The sequence below is a fragment of the Pongo pygmaeus genome, chromosome 23, assembly GCF_028885625.2.
Source record: "Pongo pygmaeus isolate AG05252 chromosome 23, NHGRI_mPonPyg2-v2.0_pri, whole genome shotgun sequence".
Taxonomy (NCBI): domain Eukaryota; kingdom Metazoa; phylum Chordata; class Mammalia; order Primates; family Hominidae; genus Pongo; species Pongo pygmaeus.
The window spans coordinates 32,782,874-32,803,517 of record NC_085931.1 but is presented as its reverse complement, the minus strand read 5'-3'; the positions used below and the strand labels follow the sequence as shown (position 1 = coordinate 32,803,517).

Genomic DNA, 20,644 nt, shown 5'->3' with positions numbered 1-20,644 from the left:
CTGTACCACTTCTCACCAGCCCTGCAACCTGCATGTGCCCACCCCGGGTTCTGCCCAAAGGGGTAATGCTGGGCACCCACCAGCCACTGTGAGTGCTGCCGACCCTCTCCACCTCTCCCATGCACAGGGACCTGTCCTCCTGCCTCCTTTCCCCAGGCCTAAGATGTGTGGCCACCACTCATTGGGGCTGGTCACCTGTCTAGAGCCGCCAGCCAGAAGAAACCGTGAGCTCCATCTCCATGAAAAATGAACTCTCTGTGCTTTGTCAACGTGGCTGCCGAAGCCCCCGCCCCTGAAGCCTGGCGCGAGCCGCCCAAGCTCTTGTGATGAATGAGGGTGCAGGTCAGAGGGCTCCAAGCCCTGGGCAGACACCTCGTTTGTTAAGCCTCTGGAATAATTGCAGGAGGAGAGCGCTGCAGGATTCCGCATCACCCTGGGGACACAGCCGTCAGTCCCCGGCACCAAGAATGACAGCCCAGAGAAACCTGGCATGGCTGAGCAAGGAGACATAGGGGAGCCAGAAGGCACCAGGGCGTGTGCCTAACAAAGGGATGCTGAGTCCTCAAACACCACAAGGACCAGGGCTCTCTGCATCAGAAGGCTGGTGATGGGAACCGGGGAAGCCAGGCCCGGAGCCCGAGGCCAACTGCCCTGACCTGGAGGGGATGGCCATGCCAGGGACAGAAGGACACTCACTGTGCCCTGAAGGACATGGGCATGTGAACCCGAGGCCAGAGCTGGTCCAGTGGTCCTCATACATGTCCCTGGAAAAGACTTGTAAAACCACTGGGTTCTAATAACGGAGTTCACACAGACGAAACTGAGAAGAGTGAGGCTCCGGGATGAGGCAAGTGGCGGTCAGTGCATCTTCTTCCGGGGCACCTCCTCCCAGACCTCGTCCCAAGTCATGCCCCGTGGCCAGAGTCCACACTGTCTCTGGGAGGCAGGGCTGCCCCGTGGCCCCGAGTGTACTCAGCGCCCTGCCCCTCCCTGCAGAAGCCCTGGCCACGCTGCTGCGTGTGCTGTTTTATCCCTGGGAGGAGCTCCATGTTGGCACCTTTCAGATCACCTGCTGGGAAATGAGGCGTGCAGGGACCCACAGTACTTTCCTTCCCGACATGGGCGCCATGCCCTCTGCACAGAAGCTCCTTGCAGGCGGCCCTGGCTCCCTAGAAGGGCCTCCCCCTGGTAAGCGGTGTGTCTGAACTCACAGTGGGTGAGGGCCAGGTGAGAGCAGCGGGGAACACTCTGCATCCCAACCAGGAATGCAGGCCAGCCCCAGAAGCTGACTCCAAAGACTCTCCCCATTGGACCCACTCCCCTTAGGCAGCGCTCTGTGGTGGTGCCTGTTCCCAGCCTGTGCCACCCTCCTCCCCAGCACTTTCCTCCACTGCCGGAGCTGAGACTGCCTGGGGCTGCTCCCATCACCGATGTCCTTCTGGCAGTCTCAGAGCTTAGCGCCTGTGTGAAGCCACTGCCTCTGAGTTCAGATGCCATGGCCAACGCAGGGACTGTGTGTGTGACTGACCTGCCTGTCGTGGTGCCACAGGGTGGCCGCAGCAGAAGCCAACCTGGCCTGGAGGGGCTTGCCCTGTGGTTGCCAGCCCCTGCTATGCCCCTGGTCCCTGCAGCCCCCCAGTGACAGACACCACAGGCCGGGCAGTCCTCTTGTGGCTGGAGCACTTCGGTGCCCACAGCCTTGATGCTGCCTGACCTCTGCAGGGGAGAGGATCTGAAGTCTCCTGGACCTGTTCTTCTCTGCCCCCTCCTTGCCCGCAGATGAGACCTGGTGGCCAGGCTTCATTCTGTACCCCTCCCATTGACTGGCAGCCCCAGAGGGACACAGCAGGTCGGGGGCTGTGGGAAGCCCTCCATGTACCATACCCCAAGAAGCAGGGCAGGGCTGACTAGAGGGGCCCCTGCCCTGAGGGCTGTGCCAGTGACTGCCTCAGGCTTGACGTAGGTCCTGACCTTTTATATATTAATAACAATTATTCTTATGTTGCAGGTCAGCTGCTTAGAGGAGCAAAATAAGAATACACTAAAAATTAAAAATTAAAAAAAATTTTAAAATAAATAAAAAATAAAAATGTGATTGCCCCCAAAAAAAGAAAACCCTCGGTGTTTCAGAAAAAAAAAAAAAGCAAGTCAGGCCACTGTGCCACAATTGGATTGATAAATTATAATCCGACCCTCAGGCTTGGGGATGGAAAAGGGAACATGTGGAGTTAATGTCGGCTTTTCTTAGCGGAATGCTTCACGCTGGATCTCCATCACCAACAGAAACATGATTTGTCCTCTGTCAACTACCTTAATTACCTTAACAAGTTTGTACATCCCTTTCTACGCATTTTTCTGTTGGAATTTTACATGATTGTGCAATGACCCATGTTTCCCAAGGGGTGGAACAGGAGCCATGCAGACTCGGACACCCTTCCCCAGGACCTGGATGCCCTGCCCACTGCCTGCGGGGTTGCAGCCTTGGGGGGCATTTTTCCTCCCAGCGGAACCTCTGTCAAGCCCTTGGAGGAGCCTTGTGTGGGCACATGGAGGCCAATGATCCAGGCTCCGCTGCAGTCCCTGTGGCCCGGCTATGAACCTGCTGGCGCCGAGTTTCATCATCTCAGGTGAGCCTCCTGGAAGCCACCCTGCCTCCTGTGAGGGCTTCTCCCCAAAAGTCCACAGCCACAGAAGCAGCACCACAGGATCAGCCCACGGGAGACCCCAAATTCCAAGTGAACCTTCTCAGTCAAGAAACCACAGGGGGAAGCTGACTGCAGTAAGGGGCGCCCACTTTCTGGTCATGTAGACAGAGAGAAAAGCTGGGGTCAGGGCCTCTGGGGGTGCCCATCCTGGTGGGCCTTGCAGGGCACGCAGATGCCCACAAACTGCACAGGCCCATCCAGTCTCGCTCTCGTGAGGAGATCAAAGAGGCAGTGAGCCAGAGTCACCTCCTGGTAAAGGCCCAGCCCAGGGCAGTTCTCAGAGCCGAACAGAAAAGGAGGGTGCCTGGGCCGGGCGTGGTGGCTCACGCCTGTAATCCCAGCACTTTGGGAGGCCGAGGCGGGCAGATCACGAGGTCAGGAGATCGAGACCATCCTGGCTGACACGGTGAAACCCCGTCTCCACTAAAAATACAAAAAATTAGCAGGCGTGGTGGTGGGCGCCTGCAGTCTCAGCTACTCGGGAGGCTGAGGCAGGAGAATGGTGTGAACCCAGGAAGTGGAGCTTGCAGTGAGCAGAGATCACGCCACTGCACTGCAGCCTGGGTGAGAGAGTGAGACTCTGTCACAAAAATAAATAAATAAATAAAATAGAAAAGGAGGGTGCCTGGCATGACTTAGGGCCTGGGAAGGGTGCTGCTGGTGACCCCTTACCGTGGGCTTCTGAGGCAGCTCAGGGCTGAGGGGCTCTTTGCAAGTGAATGCACGGGACCACTTGCTCTGCAGCCCTGGACATGAGCGGCCCCGAGGAGGGCAGCTACACCTTGAGCCAGTACTGGCCTGGAGGGTGATGAGGGAGGAGGCTGGCCTCAAGGAAGCTGTGCTGCATGGAGGCAGCTGGCCCAGAAGAGTCCCTCCCAGCAACCCCGACCTGGGCCCTGGCTGATGCCTTCCAACCCTGTCTAACCACAAATAACAGTTGAGAAGGAAGGAAATGTTCATGGATCAGAAATTCCAAATGTGGCCTCAGGGAATGTCATTGTGTTAAGTCCACTCCTGCCTCTAAGAGGCAAAGAAGTAACAAAAATTAATCCCAAGCAAAGCGGGGGCCGTGCAGGCTTGCTGCAGTTAGTCAGCGTGGCCCGCCCTGCCCTAAGCAGGGCCCAAGTACTGATGTGCTGGCAGACCCCACTGTCCCCTCCTCACCGCTCACTGGAGGGCACCATGAGCTGCGAGGTGAGCCCACCGGAGCCTGCAAAGGACGAGGACCTGCTGCCACTGCTGCTGGCTGAAGCCAGGCCTCTCCTGGGGCACTGACAGGAGGCCCCTTGCAGCAGCAGGAAGCAGAGGGCTGTGGGGACACTGAGGCAGCTGCACAGGTTCCCTGCGGCGGGGGGGTGGGGTGTTGCCTGAGTGGCTTGACGATAAATCAGATCCTGAATGGAGCATGACTCATGGCCGTGGGCGTGGCCGGCAGGGCGTGGCTGGTGCACGCGGGGCCTTACCTGCCACAGCTGCAGGCACATGGGCATGCCCAGCTTGGCATCTGCCTTCGGCTTCAGGGCGCACACTGATGTCTTGGATGGCATCTCCAGAATCTGAACCTGACAGTAAGAAAACAAGTTGATTTGGGCCGTCGCCAAGTCGAGTCTGCGCTATACAAACAAGAGACTCTTAAGGCGATTAGCCAGGGCTGCTGTGAGTTTCTGTCTGCTCCCCTCCCCGTGGGCACCTGGGAGCCCAGGCTCCTAATTAGGCTGTATGGGCCTTTGCAAAACACTCACAGTGTTCCTAGGTCACTGCCTGGCAGCTGCCCCGGCCTCTCCCGACGTTACCGTGCAGGCTGAGCAGGAGGCTGGTTCACTGGCCCCTGACAGAGCCCGATGATTCTCTCTCCTTCCTGGTGCAGGTTTTACATACGAACCACTGTGAGTGATCTCAGGCGTAGCCATGGTTCTAAGACTCACCCAGGAGCACCTAGCGATTTGCCACCCACTTCAGAAATCAATGTGATGTGCGTCCTCTGAGGGCAGCTCCGGGAAACCTGGCTCCCCCAGCACCCCGGTGTGCCCTGTGCATCGAGGCTGCATTCCAGGTCCCCTGAACACAGGCCAGGGGCCCCCTACACCTGGGCTGGGAGATGTGCCATGCCGGCTTGTGGGGTGTAGGCTCGCTGGTCACACATCTTCTGAACAGCCAGGTCAGGGGATGGCCGAGGCCACAAGCAGCAGACTGCCAGGTGGTTCTGCTGGAATCCAGGTCCGCCTGCACCCTCTGCCCTCGCTCTGGGAACTGGGGAGGCTCAGCCAGCCCTGAACTTCCCCAGGTATGAGCAAGAGCAGCTCACTGGCCCCTGACAGAGCCCGCTGATTCTCTCTCCTCTGTCTGCTTCTCCTTCCTGGTGCACGTTTTACATAGGAACCACTTGGAATGAGCTACTGATAACATGGCAATAACATCAATGCACAGCCACCTTGGACAGAGCCTGGCATACATGGGGCATCACCCAGTTTACACACGAGGAGTCCGAGCCCCCGAGGCTGGGGGCTCTGAGTAGGCAGAACTCATACCAGTTGGTCCAGTGGTCTCTGGCCCCTCTATTTTCCTGAGCCAGGCAGAGGGATCGTGTCTTAGGGGCCCGTGCCTGTGTGGGTGAGAAGCTTGCTGCCCTCACTAACCCACACAGAACAGGCCCGGGACTCCAAGTCTGAATCCCAGATCTGCCACAGGCATGCTGGGGGTGTGCTGAGGTCACCTCTGGGCAGGGCAGAGAGCTGGGCCCACAGCCGGGTCCTTCCAGCTACAGAGACCTGCTGAGGCGCCCACCTCCAGTATGCGGACCAGGGCCACGGTGCTTCCTGGGCAGGCTGCTCTCGCCAGGGGCCCCCACAGCAGCTCAGCCTCTGCCAGCAGGGCTTCTGCGCCACTCAGCACCAGGAGCTCAGCCTCTGACAGCAGGGCTTCTGCTCCACTCAGCACCAGGAGCTCAGCCTCCAACACAGAGCTTCAGCCCCACTCAGCACCAGGGATGGCTCACAGATCTAGGCCCCACACAAATGCATGCACACACACATGCATGGGTAACATGTACACACCTGCACACACAAATAGAGGCTCCTGCCCATCAAGACCAGAAACCAGGGGCCTCAGGGGGAGCCAACCATCTGACAAAAGAGGCCCCCAGGGAACAGAGCAGCATAATGAAGAGGGCAAAAAAGAACTCAGTAATGGGAGAGGTGATTACAGTCAGGAACCAAGAGGCTCAGTGACGGTGAGACCAAGCCTGCGAGCTCTGGGGAAGGTTGTCAAGCCTGAACTCCAAAGCCGGCCAAAATGGTAAGCAGGAGGGTAAAACAGAGGTCTCTGTGGACACCAAGGATTCCTTGCGGAAAAACCGCTCAAGGAGAAGCTCTAGCAACATGGAAATACAGGAACATTGACGTCCGAAAACCAAGACGAGGTGCCACTGAGCCTGGCACAGAAGAACGTGGAGAACCCAGGAGAAGCTGGGGTGGGCTTAGCCGATCTTTGTCTTCTGCAAGTAACAGCCACTCCGGGACAGGGTTTCTCCTCTTAGAATCAGCATGGCCACTGAGTGAAGAGCTAGAGGCACCAGGGCAGCCTGCAGGGACCAGAGTTATGACCCATGTGCCACCTCCGTGATCCCAGCTAAGGGAGCAGCGGCAAGCTGTCATTGGGTGTTGCCACCATTGTCCCTTTGCTGTTTTCAGGAAGGGTCTGTGAGAGCCACCGTCAGGGATGTGGGGAGGGTCTGCGAGGGTGCAGACCACACTGTGTGGCTCACTCCCCACATTTCCAAATGATACAGGAGAGGGGCAGGGAAGTGCTGGGAAGGGAAGTCCCCTGGCAAGGGCTCCACCCCCGGGCCTGTGCCTACAGACCTAGGTGAGGACAGGCACTCCTGCCTTCACGCCCAAATGCTGCATTTCCCAAGACCACCCTGGCTCACCACGCCCCCATTCTGTGCCTATAAAAACCCCCAAGACCCTAGCAAGCAGAGACACAAGCGGCTGGACGTTGAGAGGACGTTGAGGGGAGCACAGCGGCGGAAGAACACACCCACAGAGGTTAGCATGCTGGCAGGCCATCGACCAGCAGAACGAGGTGGAATCTGGCCGGGCAGTTGGAGGAGAGCTCAGGCCACCCAGCAGCCTGACTCCAGGGGAAAACCATCTCCCTTCTGACCCCCTCATCTGCTGAGAGCTACTTCCACTCAATAAAACCTTGCACTCATTCTCCAAGCCCACGTGTGATCCAATTCTTCCGGTACACCAAGGCAAGAACCCCAGGATACTGAAAGCCCTCTGTCCTTGCAATAAGGCAAGGGTCTAATTGAGCTGACTAATACAACCCACCTATGGACAGCTAAACTAAAAGAGCACCCTGTAACACACACCCATTGGGACTTCAGGTGTAAACATTCACCCCTAGACACTGCTATGGGGTCGGAGCCTCACAGCCTGCCTGTCTGTATGCTCCCCTAGAGGTTTGAGCAGTGGGACACTAAGGAAGCAAAGCACGTCTCCATTGCACGCCCTGGGAGGGGATAAGGGAACTTTTCCCGTTTCACGACCTGTTTTCCCCATATTAAATTGAGAAGCTTTGTTTTGTTTTAAAGTCAGAGTCTCACTCTGTCACCCAGGCTGGTGCCATCACAGCTCACTGCAGCCCTGAACTCCTGAGCTCAGGTAACCCTCCCACCTCAGCCTCCCCAGTAGCTGGGACTACAGGTGTGCGGCCACCAGGCCCAGCTAACTTTTTGCAGAGATGGAGTCTCACTGTGTTGCCCAGGCTGGTCTCGAACTCCTGGGTTCCTCCTGCCTCGGCCTCCTGAGTAGCTGGGACTATGATTTCCTACTTTTTGCACTCCTCTGTGCCAGATTTCTTAAAATAAGATCTGTTCCTCTTGTCGCCATATCAGGAGGATGGGCTAGTTCCAGCAGTTAATGGGGTGGGGAGGTAGGGGACTTAAGCCAGGGGCAGGAGGAGCTGCCCTGAGCACACCTGTGCCTCTGTGGGGTGGGGAGGGCTGCGGAGGAGGCAGGCACTGGCTACACAGCCTACACGGCCATACACAGTCCCCAACCAGGGAGGGCCTGTCTCATTTTGGGCTCAAAAAGACCCCTCTGGGGACAGTGAGGGGACATCAAGGGCAAAGGACTTGAGCAGGCCAGTGAGGGCAGTGGCAAAAGATGGGAGGAGAGGGGCGCGCTGAGGGCAGAACCCAGGGCAGCCCTGATGCCCCACTCTGGGCGCTGCAGGAGGGAGCGGGGGTGGCGGCGCCTTGAACCACATCCTGGGTGCAGGGGAGCGGTGAGCCCGGGGCCTGAGCACCAGAGGTACACACCACGTCCACCTGGCCTGGGTCCTCAGCCCGGGGCCGCCCCTGCCTGCGCCTGTACTTGGAGCCTCCTACAGACACCCATGAGCTTTCCGCCTGGCACCTGACTACAACTTTTGTTTCCAGAAGGAAAAATGTTAGGTTTGGGCAAGTGTGGCCACCCAGCCGGCCGAGTGGGGTAGGAGTGCGGCTCCCTGGGCGTTGTCTGGGTGCAGGCCAGTGAGGCTTTCTCCCGCCCAGTCTGACAGATTCCAGGTGGGAATGTGGAAAGCAACTGTTTTCCCAGGATGTGCGAGGTCCCCAGACAGGCTGCCCCGGGAAAAGAAAGATGCTGCCCCACGGGGAGAGCTGAAAGCCAGGAGGAGGGTTAGACAGGCTTGAGCACAGGGGACGTGTGGCCGGGGGCAGCGCAGGCTGACCGAGGGCTGGCTGGCAGCCTGGGCGTGGCCGAGACCAGCGCATGGAGGACAGCAGGCCAAGGGAAGAGCTGACTCAAACTCCTGCAGCATTCCTGTGGGTCTGTAGACCTTGGGTCCCGGGGGAGGAAGCACGCCCCTCTTTCTCACATAAATACAACTTGTAACAGGTTTTTGGCAGATTGGCAAGAAAAGTGTATGTAGCACCTAATTGGTTATTTAAATGCAATGAACAAATAAATGCCTGTTCCTATCTCATTATTTCTGTACTGGATCTGCCTGAAGACAGAACGACTCTCCTTGGGCAGAGGCCAAGCCCAACTGTGCGTGGGGGCTGTCCTGCCCAGTACCAGCTCCAAAGACTGCCGGGGCACAGCGAATGGGGAGGACTCGGCAGTGGGCATGGACAGTAGCCCCCAAGTGTGCGCCCCCTACTCCATGGTATGTCCTCCCCATGCCCCGCCCTTGGGCCACCATGCCCCACTCACCAGGCGGGACAGTCATCACTCACGGGCTCTTCTCTGATTTCCCTTCAGCTCCCGCAAGAGCTGAGCCTCCAGCCACACCCTCCTCCACTATGACACCCTCCCCACACATCTTGGGCACCCCTCCCTTGGCAGACCCTGCCTCCTGTGCCACTGGGGGTGTGGATACCACTGTTGAGCTGGGCCAGTCCTGTGTTACCAACACCTCTGGTCATTCTGGCCTAAGCTCCACCTAACAGTGGCCTCCCTGCATGGTGATCCCCCCAGCCCCCTGGGTGTTCCCTAGCTCACCTTTCCCCTGGGGACTGTAATCACCACCTTGTGCCTGCACCCACTCATCCCAGCCCTGGTTCTGTGCCCTGAGATACCACCCTCCCTGCTGCCCTGGCTCAGCCCTCCCCAGGCCTCCAACTTCATCAGGGCCTTGGTCTCTCTCCCACCGCCTCCTGCCAGCTGCCCCGGAGCGTTCTTCCCACTTGGGTCTAAGGTCCTCAGGGCCTGAGCAGTCTCACCCCTGCCATTCCTGCCAGCCTCGGGCCTCCATGCTTGGCCATCCCATGCCGCTGTCCTCCATGTGCAGAACCATGCTGGGTGCCCAGGCCTCCAAAACACCGGCCCCTCCCCCAACGCCTCCTGATTCTCCCACTGCCCTAGGAGGATGGCTCATCAGCAAGGCCACCCCAAGGGGACAGGCCCAGGCCTAGCCGGCTGTGCATCAGCCCCGGCTGCTGGAGCTGCCGTCGGGTGGGCAGCTCCATGGAGTCCTGTGGGTGGGCGCAGGTGCCTCCTAACCAAGTGCAGAGGTTGAGCACAGCTGTTTGGAGAACATGGGGCCTCAGGCGGGCTGGCTCTCACCTCGTCGCTGCCCTTCCCTGGCACGGCAAGCGTCCAACGTGGCTGGCCCCCGGCCAGGATGCTGCTCCGGCAGAAGCCCACACTCTCCAAGCACACGGAGTCCACGACAGCATTCCTGCCCTCCGCCAGATCCCACAGGCACAGCTTCAGGTCCCGGCCCTGACTGCCAGACAAAGAGGAGACAGGCCTGAGACTCCCCTTGACAAGTGTCAGCTCCCGTGGCCCCTGCAGCGGAAGGAAGGCAAGGCCACGTTTCCAGAGAGTGGGTGCCATGAGCTTGGATCATCGCAGGTCGGGAGCCTCAGCTGAGGAAGGGCCTCACCGCTCTGGCATTGACACATGAGCCAGCACCAAAGTGCCCAAGGCCAGGACATGCAGCGGACCAAGGCTGTGGACCGACGGCTGCCCAGCGTGGCCCCGGGGTGGGGGACACCAACCCTGCAGTGCTGCACAGCACAGAGAGCAAACTTCACTGTGTGCACCCTAAAACCAGCAAACACCCAGGGTGCCGGGACCCCAGGAAGGACTGCAGACTGTGACGAGGGGGAGAACAGAGGGGAGCCAACCTGAGGTGTTTTGGGGTAGTGCTCATGACTAGATGCTTATGAGGTTAAAGACAAAAATAACTGTGCAGAAACTGTTCCAGTGGGTGAATTAGTTTCTCAGAGGGGTGCAGGTTACAGTTCTGAATCCTCTCCACGCATACACCTGGTAGAACAGACAAGGAAACCAGTGGTGGCTCACGGGCCCGGGGTCTCACCACAGGGAGATGTGACAAAGAGGCACAGGGGAGACATGGGCTGGCGGAGTCGAATTAGAATTGTAAAGTCAATATGAGCAACAAGTGTTTGGGCAGATGCACAGACAGAAATGAGCACAGAGGTGGAAGCTGCAGTGAGCCATGATCGAGTGACTGCGCTCCAGGAGACCCTGTCTCAAAAAATAAAATAAAAATAAAAAAGGATCGGAGATGTCAGAAGGACACGGGCTCTGAAGCTGGAGCAATCTGAGAAATCAAATAAATCATGGTAGTATTAGATTTTAGCCCAAAGAAAGAAGTAAATCTGCATGAGCCCATCCTCATGGGTGAATGTGTATTATGTATCAGAAAGAAGGAATAAACCTTCCTTCCAGCTTCCTATATTCCAATTAAAGTAGAAATCTGCCATGGCTGGGAGGGATGAGGGAAACGAGAATACCCCAGTAATAACAGGTGCAGGCAGAGTCCACAGATGGATGCTAAAATCAGCAGCAAAAGGGTAAGGGTCTCAACATGTTGCCCAGGCTGGTCTCAAACTCCTCGGCTTAAACGATCCTCCCGTCTTGGCCTCCTGAGTAGCTGTGACTACGCTCCCCAGATGTTAGTAATTACTGCAGTGGTTTTAACACAGGGCCACACATCCTTGGCTCTCCTCCCCTCAGGAGGTGAAGCTTCCTTTTCCCTTTGCATGTGGACTGCAGCTAGTAAGCAAAAGCTGTACCTTGACAGTGGAGTCAGGCAGACACTTCCTGCCCCAGTGACCAGGGTTGTCCTCCCCAAGCCATGGGCCATCAGGGACCCATGTGTTCAGCATGGACTCTGGGATGATAGGATGAGAAACCTCACTTCTGTGGGTTTCTTCCCAAAACCCATCACCCCAGTGTTAACCTGAGAAAATATCAGACAAATCCAACCTGAGGGGCATTGTACAAAACATCTGGGCAGTAACTCTTCAAAAGTGTCAGCTAGGTGCAGTGGCTCACACCTGGAAGGTGGAAGCGGGAGGATTGCTCGAGCCCAGGAGTTCAAAACCAGTCTGGGTGACATAGTGAGACTCCATCTCACAAAAAAAATTTTTTTTAATTAGTCAAGCTTGGTGGCGTGCACCGGCAGTTCCAGCTACTCAGGGGGCTGAGGTAGGAGAATTGCTTGAGCCTGGGAGATTGAGGCTGCTGTGAGCTGTGATCACACCACTGCACTCCAGCCTTGGTGACAAAGCAAGACCCTGCCTCAAAAAAAAAAAAGACCAAAATGTTGAGGTCACGAAAATAAGTGATCACACACCAAAAGGGACTAAGGAGATGTGACAGCTCAGAGGATCCTGGAGCAGAAATGTCATTGGTGGACAAACAGAACAAACTGAAACAAAGTCTGGGTGTCAGTTATTATCATGCACCCATGCTCTGCCAGGAGGGCCGTGCAGTGTGCGGTGTGCGGTTGCGGTTGTGGTGTCCACACCACAGAGAATTCAGCACCACAAAGGCCAATCTGGCCAACTCAGTCCCTGTCCAAATCTCCATTGGGGTTTTGGAGAACCTGCCAAACTGATGTCAAAATGTACCTGGACATTTGGAGCACAAAGACTCGCACAGCCCCCGTGGCTCTGCTAGGCAGCAAGGCTCAACGTGACACTGCAGGGAGGCCGAGATGGGGGTGTCCTCAGCATGGGGAGGGGCCGGGGCCAAGGGAGGGGAGATGTGGCTGCACACCACGCTCACATGGAGGGCACCCATGTAAGCCCTGTGGGGAGCGGAGGACTGACTTCTTTTTCCAGGAACTTTAATATTTTTTTTCTTTGAGATAATATCTTGATCTGTTGCCCAGGGTGGAGTGCAGTGGGGTGATCACAGCTCACTGCAGCCTCAAACTCCTCCCTCAGATGATCCTCCCACTTCAGCCTCCCAAGTAGCTGGGACTACCAGCATGTGCCACCACACCCAGCTAATTTTTGTATGTTTTGTAGAGACGAGATTTCACTATGTTTCCCAGGTTGGTCTCGAACTCTGGGCCCAAGCACACCTCAGCCTCCCTAAGTGCTGGGATTACAGGAGTAAGCCACTGTGCCCAGCTTAACTTTTTATTTTGAATCAGTTTTGAACTCACAGGACAGTTGTGAGAACAGCACAAAGACCCCCTATGCCTCCTGCTGCAGTGGCCTGCTTCTCCTGGCCCCTCCCAGCCCTGTGCACACAGGTGAGCCTCTCACCAAAAACCCTGCCTTGTCACCACCGCATCCTGACCAAGGGTGAGCCCCAACAGCCCGCAGCCATCCTAGGGCGTCGTGGCCTGTGTGGGGCCTCGCGGGGCACACATTGCATTGCTGTGGGCCCCGGCTGCCTCTGCCCGCTGCATGGCCCCTTCTCTCTCCCTGTCTCTGCCTCTCTCTCATGTCCTTGCACTCCTTCCTTCCCTGGGGACGAGGCCTAGGACCATATTCCTCAGGGGACACCAGATGATGCTGCCTCTCCTCAGTCGTCACGCTGCGAGGCACACGATGTGACCTGCCCACCATCAGGGGTGTCAACCCTGATCGCCTGGTCAGGACCCATAGTATTCAAAGGCTCATCATCCCTAATTCTGATCATTTATTTTAGTGCTCAAATTGGCCCAGGCTAATGGGAGTCCCTGCAGGCTGGCTCAGAATCCTCTGACATGTGGCCATCTATGAGATGTTCAGACCTAGAATCTGCCATCTCGCGGGGAACCCTCACTCGGCTTAGGACACACAGGCATTTAGAAGCCAGGACCTGGGTGTCTACCTGCTCACTGCCAGAGTGTGCCCCAGCCACCAGGCCCCTCCGCACACGGGCGAGGGAACACACACGCCTCACACGCATGCACACAACACACAATCACACACACCACACACCTCATACACACCTCACATACATATACACCACACAGGCACCTCACACACACACAACTTACATACACAAACCTCACACATACAACACACAGGTTCTTTCTCACCTTCCCCCTTCCCGTGTTTGTAACTCTCCTCTCTGGGCAGGGACAACCCTGGCCTCTGTTCTCCTGGAGATGTTCACTGACATGCCCAACAAGCGAGCCCGCCGCCTGCCCTCACCAACCTCCTGGCCTCCCAGGATGCCGCTGCCACACCACTCCCCCAACCCTGCTTCTTTGACTGCCTGGAACCCCCTTCCTGCCCCATCCAAGGGGCACTGAGGTGGGGGAAGGCGGGACCGCTGGGTACCCACATGGAAACACAAGGCCTTCACTGCACACCATAGTGAATTCCAGCTGAACCATGGATCTACAAGGGACAACAGCAAAGCTCCTGGGAGACATGGAGAGAGGTCTCTCGGACCTCGATGCGGGAACTCCCGGCAAGACACAAAGGCACTCTCCATAAGGGGAAAGCCTGGCAGACTTGAATCAACTCCATTAAAATGAGTAACCTTTGTTCATTGAAGACACCATTAGGGGCCGGGCACAGTGGCTCATGCCTGTAATCCCAGCACTTTGGGAGGCCAAGGTGGGCAGATTATGAAGTCAAGAAACCGAGACCATCCTGGCCAACATGGTGAAACCCCATCTCTACTAAAAACACAAAAATTGGCTGGGCGTAATGGCGCATGCCTCTAATCCCAGCTACTCGGGAGGCTGAGGCAGGAGAATCACTTGAACCAGGGAGTCGGAGGTTGCAGTGAGCCGAGATCGTGCCACTGCACTCCAGCCTGGCAACAGAGCAAGACTTTGTCTCAAAAAAAGAAAAAAAAAGTAAGAAAAAGACAACAGCGACAGCTGACTGCAGCTACATGCAACACACAATGGTCACAGAGATAAATCTGAGTGAGAGAAGTCACACACAGATGCTGCTCCTTATGTCTCCACGCTTCCAAAGAAAAAAGCAGACAAAATAGTCTATGCTTTTCAGAGACATACATTCATAAATAAAGCAAAAATGAGGTGTGAGGGGCTGCCTCCTGGGGCATGAGGGGCCACCTCCAGGGAGAGCAGGTGGCAGCAGCTCGGGGGTTCGGAGGCTCAGGGGCCCTGCGCTCTACTTCTTGACTGGAAGGTAGTTGTTCAGGTGCTCACTCAGCCGTAATACAATGCTCTGAGCACTTGTCTTGCACTCTTCTGTGAGTACATTATACTTCACAAGAAAAAAGATTTAAAAACACCCTGCTGAGGTGGCTGTCGAGGGCACAGGTGCGTCCTTGGCATGCGGAAGGCTGAGGGCGTCCTCCCACCTCCCATCAACATGAAAGCCATCACTTCCTTCAAGGGCCACTTGGAGAGATTTGGCTTCCAAACACAGCTGAGCGCAGGCCGGGTGGTGGCCCACAGGCTCTAGTACAGTGCAAACGCACCTGGCACTCCACACCTGCAGTCTCCGTCCACAGACCCCCTGACCCGTGGCTGGCTCTGCCTGGGAAGCGGCCACTACAGCACCATCCCAGCAGGAAGGGGAGGTGCCCTCAAACACCAGCTCTCAGACTGCCCACCAGGCCTGGCACAGCTCCTGTCTGCAGGACAGCCTGATACCACAAGGCACTTATGCAAGGGACCACCAAGGGCTACATCGTGGCTGAAAGATCAGGAGGACACTTACAAACAGCAGCTCCTGATGCACATGGCCTGGTGGGGTTCTAGAAATGAAGTCTACTCTGACAATCAAAGACCAAACCCACTCTGAGGCCCCCTGCACCAGTGGTGGGGGATCTGGGTCGGCTTGGCCAGGATGCAGGCATGACCACACGGGGCTCTGCAAGCACACAGGCTCAGGGCCTCTGCTCTTCAGGACAACCCTGGTGCCTCCGTCACCTGCAGCCATCTCCCAGGTGGTAGGCACCGCGTGAGTCTGGCACAGACATGTTTTGCAGACTGGTGGGGGCCAGACAGGCCTCATTCTCCAAGGACTGGACTCCACAGTGCCATGAACCGGGCACCGAGTCCAGAGCAGAACAGGCCTGTCCTTCTGGAGTTCTGGGCTGTGATGGTGATGGCACGGAGTTCCCTGAATATGACGCAAGGCAAATCCCAGGACAGCAGCAGGCCAGTGCTCAGGATTCCTGGGCTGGTGGCAGCGATCCCCACACAGAGGCAGATGTCACTGTGATCAAGGACAATAGCCTGCTCCAGCATCCAGGCGGCCCAAAGGAGGACTTGTTGTCAGCCCCCTGCAGGCCTTACCTGTCCCACCATGCCCTGTCCCTCCCACTCCCCATGGGAAGCAGAGAAGCCCCTCACGCACCTGCCCCTGCCTGCTGCTTCCTGGCCTACCTCCGGCCTGGTGTCCCAGCCCCATCACCTCCACAAGACCATGGGGGCAATGTCAGAACCCAGCCCTGGGCTAATCCCCGGGGGCTGCCCCTCCCTGCTCTGCTGCCAGCTGGCCAGCACCCAGCCCCACTGTCCTTCACCACACTCACAGGCAGGCCCTCCAGGGCCACAGCACGTGGGGTCTCCCCCACCAGGACTGCCAGGCCCTCTTATTCCTCCGCCACCTCCTGCTTACCCAGCAGCTGCACCAGCGTGTGAAGTGGGGCCTTGTGAGCTGGGTAACCTCAGGATGAGGCTCTGCCACCCATGCAGGAGGATGGTGCCACGGCCACAGTAGGCCAAGTTGCAGAGGGGCTGTGGTGACTGGGACCTGGGCCCATGGCATGGAGGCAGAGGCTCCTCTGAGGAGGGGCCTGGGCTCAATGCGGACCCCCGGCCAGGGCGAGCTCTGCTGAAGGCACAGGCTGACACTGGAATGGGGACACAGCCATCACCATACGTTCACTAGGCTCTTCCCAGCAGGCACCTGGCCAGACAGCACAGCAGTCACGGAGGGTAGGATCACACTGTCTCGGGATGGGCTAAGGCCTCGTGAACCAGGGGGGCACCCAGAAACCTGCCCTTGTGCTAAGCACAGGCTAGAACAGTGGGGTCTGAATACCAATGGGGACAGGCCACCTCTGTGGACCCTTCCTGCTGGGATACAGTCTGGACAAGTAATCCCCAAGTGATGCGTAGGGGACAGAACACACACGTGAGCTCAGGGCCCCGAGGGAGGAGACCGCAGGGGTAGAAACCACAGGAGACACTGCAGGGGAGACCAGGTGGGGAGATGGCCCTCACTACCACGCCCACTTCAGAAACGCAGAAGCACACTGCTGTGGGACGGCACTACACACCCAAGCCCTGCGCCCCACCCCTGGCCACTCAGCCACCATCTTGCCAGCCACATAGCCATATGTGGCACAGGATCAGGGGCTGGGTCCTCTTGGGAAGAGTCAGGTGCATTGTCATAACCTAGTGAAGGGACACACACGGCCAGGGCTCAGCTGCCAGAACTCCTAGCTCCCAGGGCCTCCACCGGCACCGTGTGTGACCTGCCATGCTCATGGCACACGGCTCAGGCAGGATGGGCAGTGGGCAGGGAGGCCCTCCTTGGGACCACAGCCTGCATCTCTGATCCTGTACTTTGTCCCATTCCCCTCCTCTCAGCAAATGCCCTCACCCCTGCCCAGTTTCCCAAGCCACGACCCAGTGCCCTTGTGAAGGCCCTCCCACCAACTTGTGCCTGGGCTCACCTCAGATGTCACCAGCCTTGGAGCTCTGGCCTCCTCAGCTGGCACCTCCTGGCTCCAGCTTGGAGAAGAAGGGTCCAGTGGAGATGGTGGAGATGCAGAGGCAGACCTGCCTGCCTCCCCGCGACAAGGGGCTGGACCTGCACACCCTGCCCTTGCTGCGGACCCTCTGCTGGCCCCTTCTGGTCCCCCCACCCCATTCTGCCCCTCAGTGGGGGACACCAGGGCCTCCATCAGAGAGTTCCTGACTCCCCCGAAGGCCACACCTGGCTCCTGCACCTTGGAGACCCACCTGAGGAGCTGGTGCCCCTGGGGCAGCGTCTGCAGCCAGGTCACACACTGGCCGCCGTGGCCATCCAGGGTGGTGACCGCTCTCCGCGTCTGCAGGCTCCAGACGTGTACCAGGCCGCTCTGAGACCTGTTTCAGACAAGCCGAGCAGGGTGTCAGGGGGCAGAAGGGTGTGCTGAATGCTCTGGGGCCAGCCTGGAGGCCACATTGCGGGATGCGGGCATCTAGGCTGGTAAAGCTGAAAAGCCAACAGCTCTAAATATGAACTAAGGGCCAAACTGGCAAAGCGCTCCTCGCTCCTCTTCCAGAGAGGGGACCGGGGGACCCTCAGGAGCCTCTAGGGGTAACTCAGGCAGATCTGCTTCTCTGGAGGTAGGGGGAGCCATGCCACAGTAATGCACGCTGGGTGGTCGTGCCTGCCCTTGCGTCTGTAACAAAGAGTGTGTGCGTGTCCCTGCCTCCCCCAAGGGACAGTGTGTCTGCTGGTGGGCGATGAAAGCTCAGCAAGCCTGGGTGACGAGCAGTCCATGCCCCTTGGCCAGCACCCTCAAACAAGTGCTGGGCTCCTTGCTAGCTCACAACCTCCTGACTTGGCCCTGGGTGGCCTGGGGCTGGGGCCGCAGCTACTCACCCTGAGAAGAGGAGCGGGCGCCCCTGAGCCTGGGCTCCTTCGCAGAAGTGCAGCGCATGCACCGCTGACTGGGTGCCTCGGAGGACAAACTGGGGGTCTGGAGGTGGCGGCGGGCAGGGGGCCGCCATGCTGGGCAGGATGCAGTTACCTGGGCACCAAGGGAAGGCGTGTGAGTGACTGTGTCCCTATTCCCACCCTCTAGGAAGGCTGCTCAGGCACAGGGGTGCTTGAGACGCTGCCCCTGCTCATTGTCCCTGGCCCTGTGCCCCTCCTGGGAGAGGCGCCCCTGCTCCCCAGACACTGATGAATGGCCTGTGGCTACAGAGGCACCAGTTCCCTGCACGGCAGTGAGCCCAGCAGAGAGCACAGAGCTCACCCTTCCCCCACTGCTGGGGGAACCTGGGAGCCCCATGGATGCCAGCCCTCCTCGCACCGTGCCTGCTGGCCTCTGCACCTGACTGGTGTACCCGCTTGGGCCCCACCTGAGCCATCCCTGAGTGAGCACAGCGGCATCCAGCACTTCCTCGGCCACCCTGGCCTCCAGGGCTTCCTGTCCACCACTGGCTGTGCCCTCCGGCTCCCCAGATCCCAGCGGCCACACCAGTGCTTTCCCACTCTGGCCATCTGCGTGCCAGGACTGCCTGTCCTGCCACTGGGCTTGGCTGAGTCCCGCCCTCTGTCCAGGCCTCACTCCAGTGTCTCTCTTGGGAGCCACCCTCCCTCCCTGCTGCCACCTCTGCCCATGGCCAGCTCAGGGATCAGGGGAAAAGAGGCATGCAGGGCCCCGGGGGGCTGCTAGGAGGAGCCTTCCTCTCACATCTGCTGGGCCCCAGGCCTGCCCCGCTGCAATTTCTAACCGCTATCACCATCCTATGAGGCGACAGCACCCCTTTTACTCTTTGGGAAACTGAGGCAGAGAATAGTCACTGAGCTGTGCCAGGCCCCTGGCGCTGAGGCCTGAAGTACTCTAGGGCCTCGTGGCACCACTGAAGGGCAGAGTGGCTGGAGCAGAGTCGCCGTGTGGCTCCTTAGGAGAGCTGCGGTCACAGATGAGCAGCTGCTCCCCAGACCACTGGGCCTATGGGGGAGGACTGCTGGGCCACCACCCACCCAGAGAGGCTTCCTGGGTCCCTGCCGAGCTCACCCAACCACTCAGACCCACAGGGCCTCTCACTCCACCTCAGCCCCACAGCTGGCTGCTCTGTGGGGTGGCCCTGGAGCCAGAAGCAACCAGCTCCATGTCTGTCTGCCTGCAGACCCTGAGCTGGGCTAAGGGCTCAGAGGGAAAGGCCAGGAGCAGACCACTGGGTGGCTGGGGCAGCCTGTCACAGGGGGCCTTTTCCACTGGGCTCTGGGACAGTGGGGCAGGCCCCAGCCCATCCACCTGCAGCCTGCACACAGGGCAGGGAGGATGGCCCACGGCAGCCACAGCCAGCAGAGGGACTGGGGCCAGTAAAGGACCAGGGCAGGGGAGGTGGGAAGGACTCTTCCAGAAGGGGCCGGGTGGAAGGCGGATGGGGGTGCAGGTTCAGAGGCAGGAGTGCTGTGGATGTCTGGAGGCAACTGTCCAGGGTGCCCCTTCAGCCACACTGCCACCGCCAAGCCCTGCCTCTCCCCTTCTGAATACATGCCAGCCCTCTCCTTACTCTCTTCAGGAGAGGCAGCAGGAGCCCAGCTGGGGCAAAGGTTCAAAACACCTGAGAAATGCCCCTGCCAAGCTGTCCTGCAGAATGGAGGGTGGACAGCAGCCAGTGCCCACGTGGACGGCATGGGGGAGGGCAGGAGGCCTGGGAGGGGCCGGGCAGTGACTCCAGGGCGCAGGTCCACCCTGCCTGGCGAGAGACCTCGGGCAGCCACTCTACCTCCCAACCCTGCCTCTCTCAAGGGGTTCCGAAGACAATGCGGAGTTCCCTGGGATGTCCTTTACTAACTGCCAAGTCCCATTTTTCCTTTTCTTTTCTGGGGGGGATGAGAGGGGTTTCATCCTCTCTCACCTTTGGCTGAAAGCCAACTGACCATGCCCAAACTTGAGGGTGGCTTCCAGGGGAGGTGGAGGGACCGGACCCCACACTGCTCCCAAGACCCACGGCCCCTGCTCCAGCTTGTGATGGGAAGACTCCTGAAGATGCAGCCAGGCCGGGGGCTGGAACAGCTGCCCTCAGCGGGCTGGCTTGAAGGAGAGTTGTCAGAAGCCACTGCCTGCTTGTGCTATGCCTGCCAGGTAAGAAAGGCAAGCTAGCCAGGAGGACAGGGAGGCAGGGCCCAGCTCCAAGAGGAGCCAAAGAATGTAGACCCAGCAAAAGCACCGAGTCCAGGATGGAGGGTCCCTCCCATGACTCCAGTCCAGGAAGCAGAGCCTGACAGGTCACCTCTACACAGGCTCCCCTGTGCAGTCCAGGCACGAACACACCTTAGACACATGCTATGCACATACATACACACAGGCACACACATGCCACACACATGTAAAACCCACACATAGGACACACATGCCTACACATACATGTTCACACACTCATATGTGTACTCACACACATGCACACACACAGGGACACATGCATACCTATATACGCATACACACATGCAGACTCAGACACTCAGGCACAGGCACTCACGTATGTGCACACACAGCACAGAG

The 20,644-nt window shown here is 58.3% G+C and overlaps 1 protein-coding gene across 3 annotated transcripts in view; it reads right to left on the bottom strand.

The window, feature by feature from the left end:
- Window positions 1–20,644, bottom strand: part of GNB1L (G protein subunit beta 1 like) — a 66,515-nt gene that overhangs the window by 14,867 nt on the left and 31,004 nt on the right. For all 3 annotated transcript variants that reach the window (XM_063662850.1, XM_054469230.2, XM_063662851.1), the window contains 4 exons: window positions 18,007–18,154; window positions 17,379–17,504; window positions 9,782–9,944; window positions 4,169–4,267 (listed from right to left, as the gene is read on the bottom strand). In XM_063662850.1, coding sequence (XP_063518920.1) covers window positions 4,169–4,267; window positions 9,782–9,944; window positions 17,379–17,504; window positions 18,007–18,134 — 516 coding nt within the window. In that variant the 5' untranslated portion in view covers window positions 18,135–18,154. The remainder of the gene's footprint in view (window positions 1–4,168; window positions 4,268–9,781; window positions 9,945–17,378; window positions 17,505–18,006; window positions 18,155–20,644) is intronic.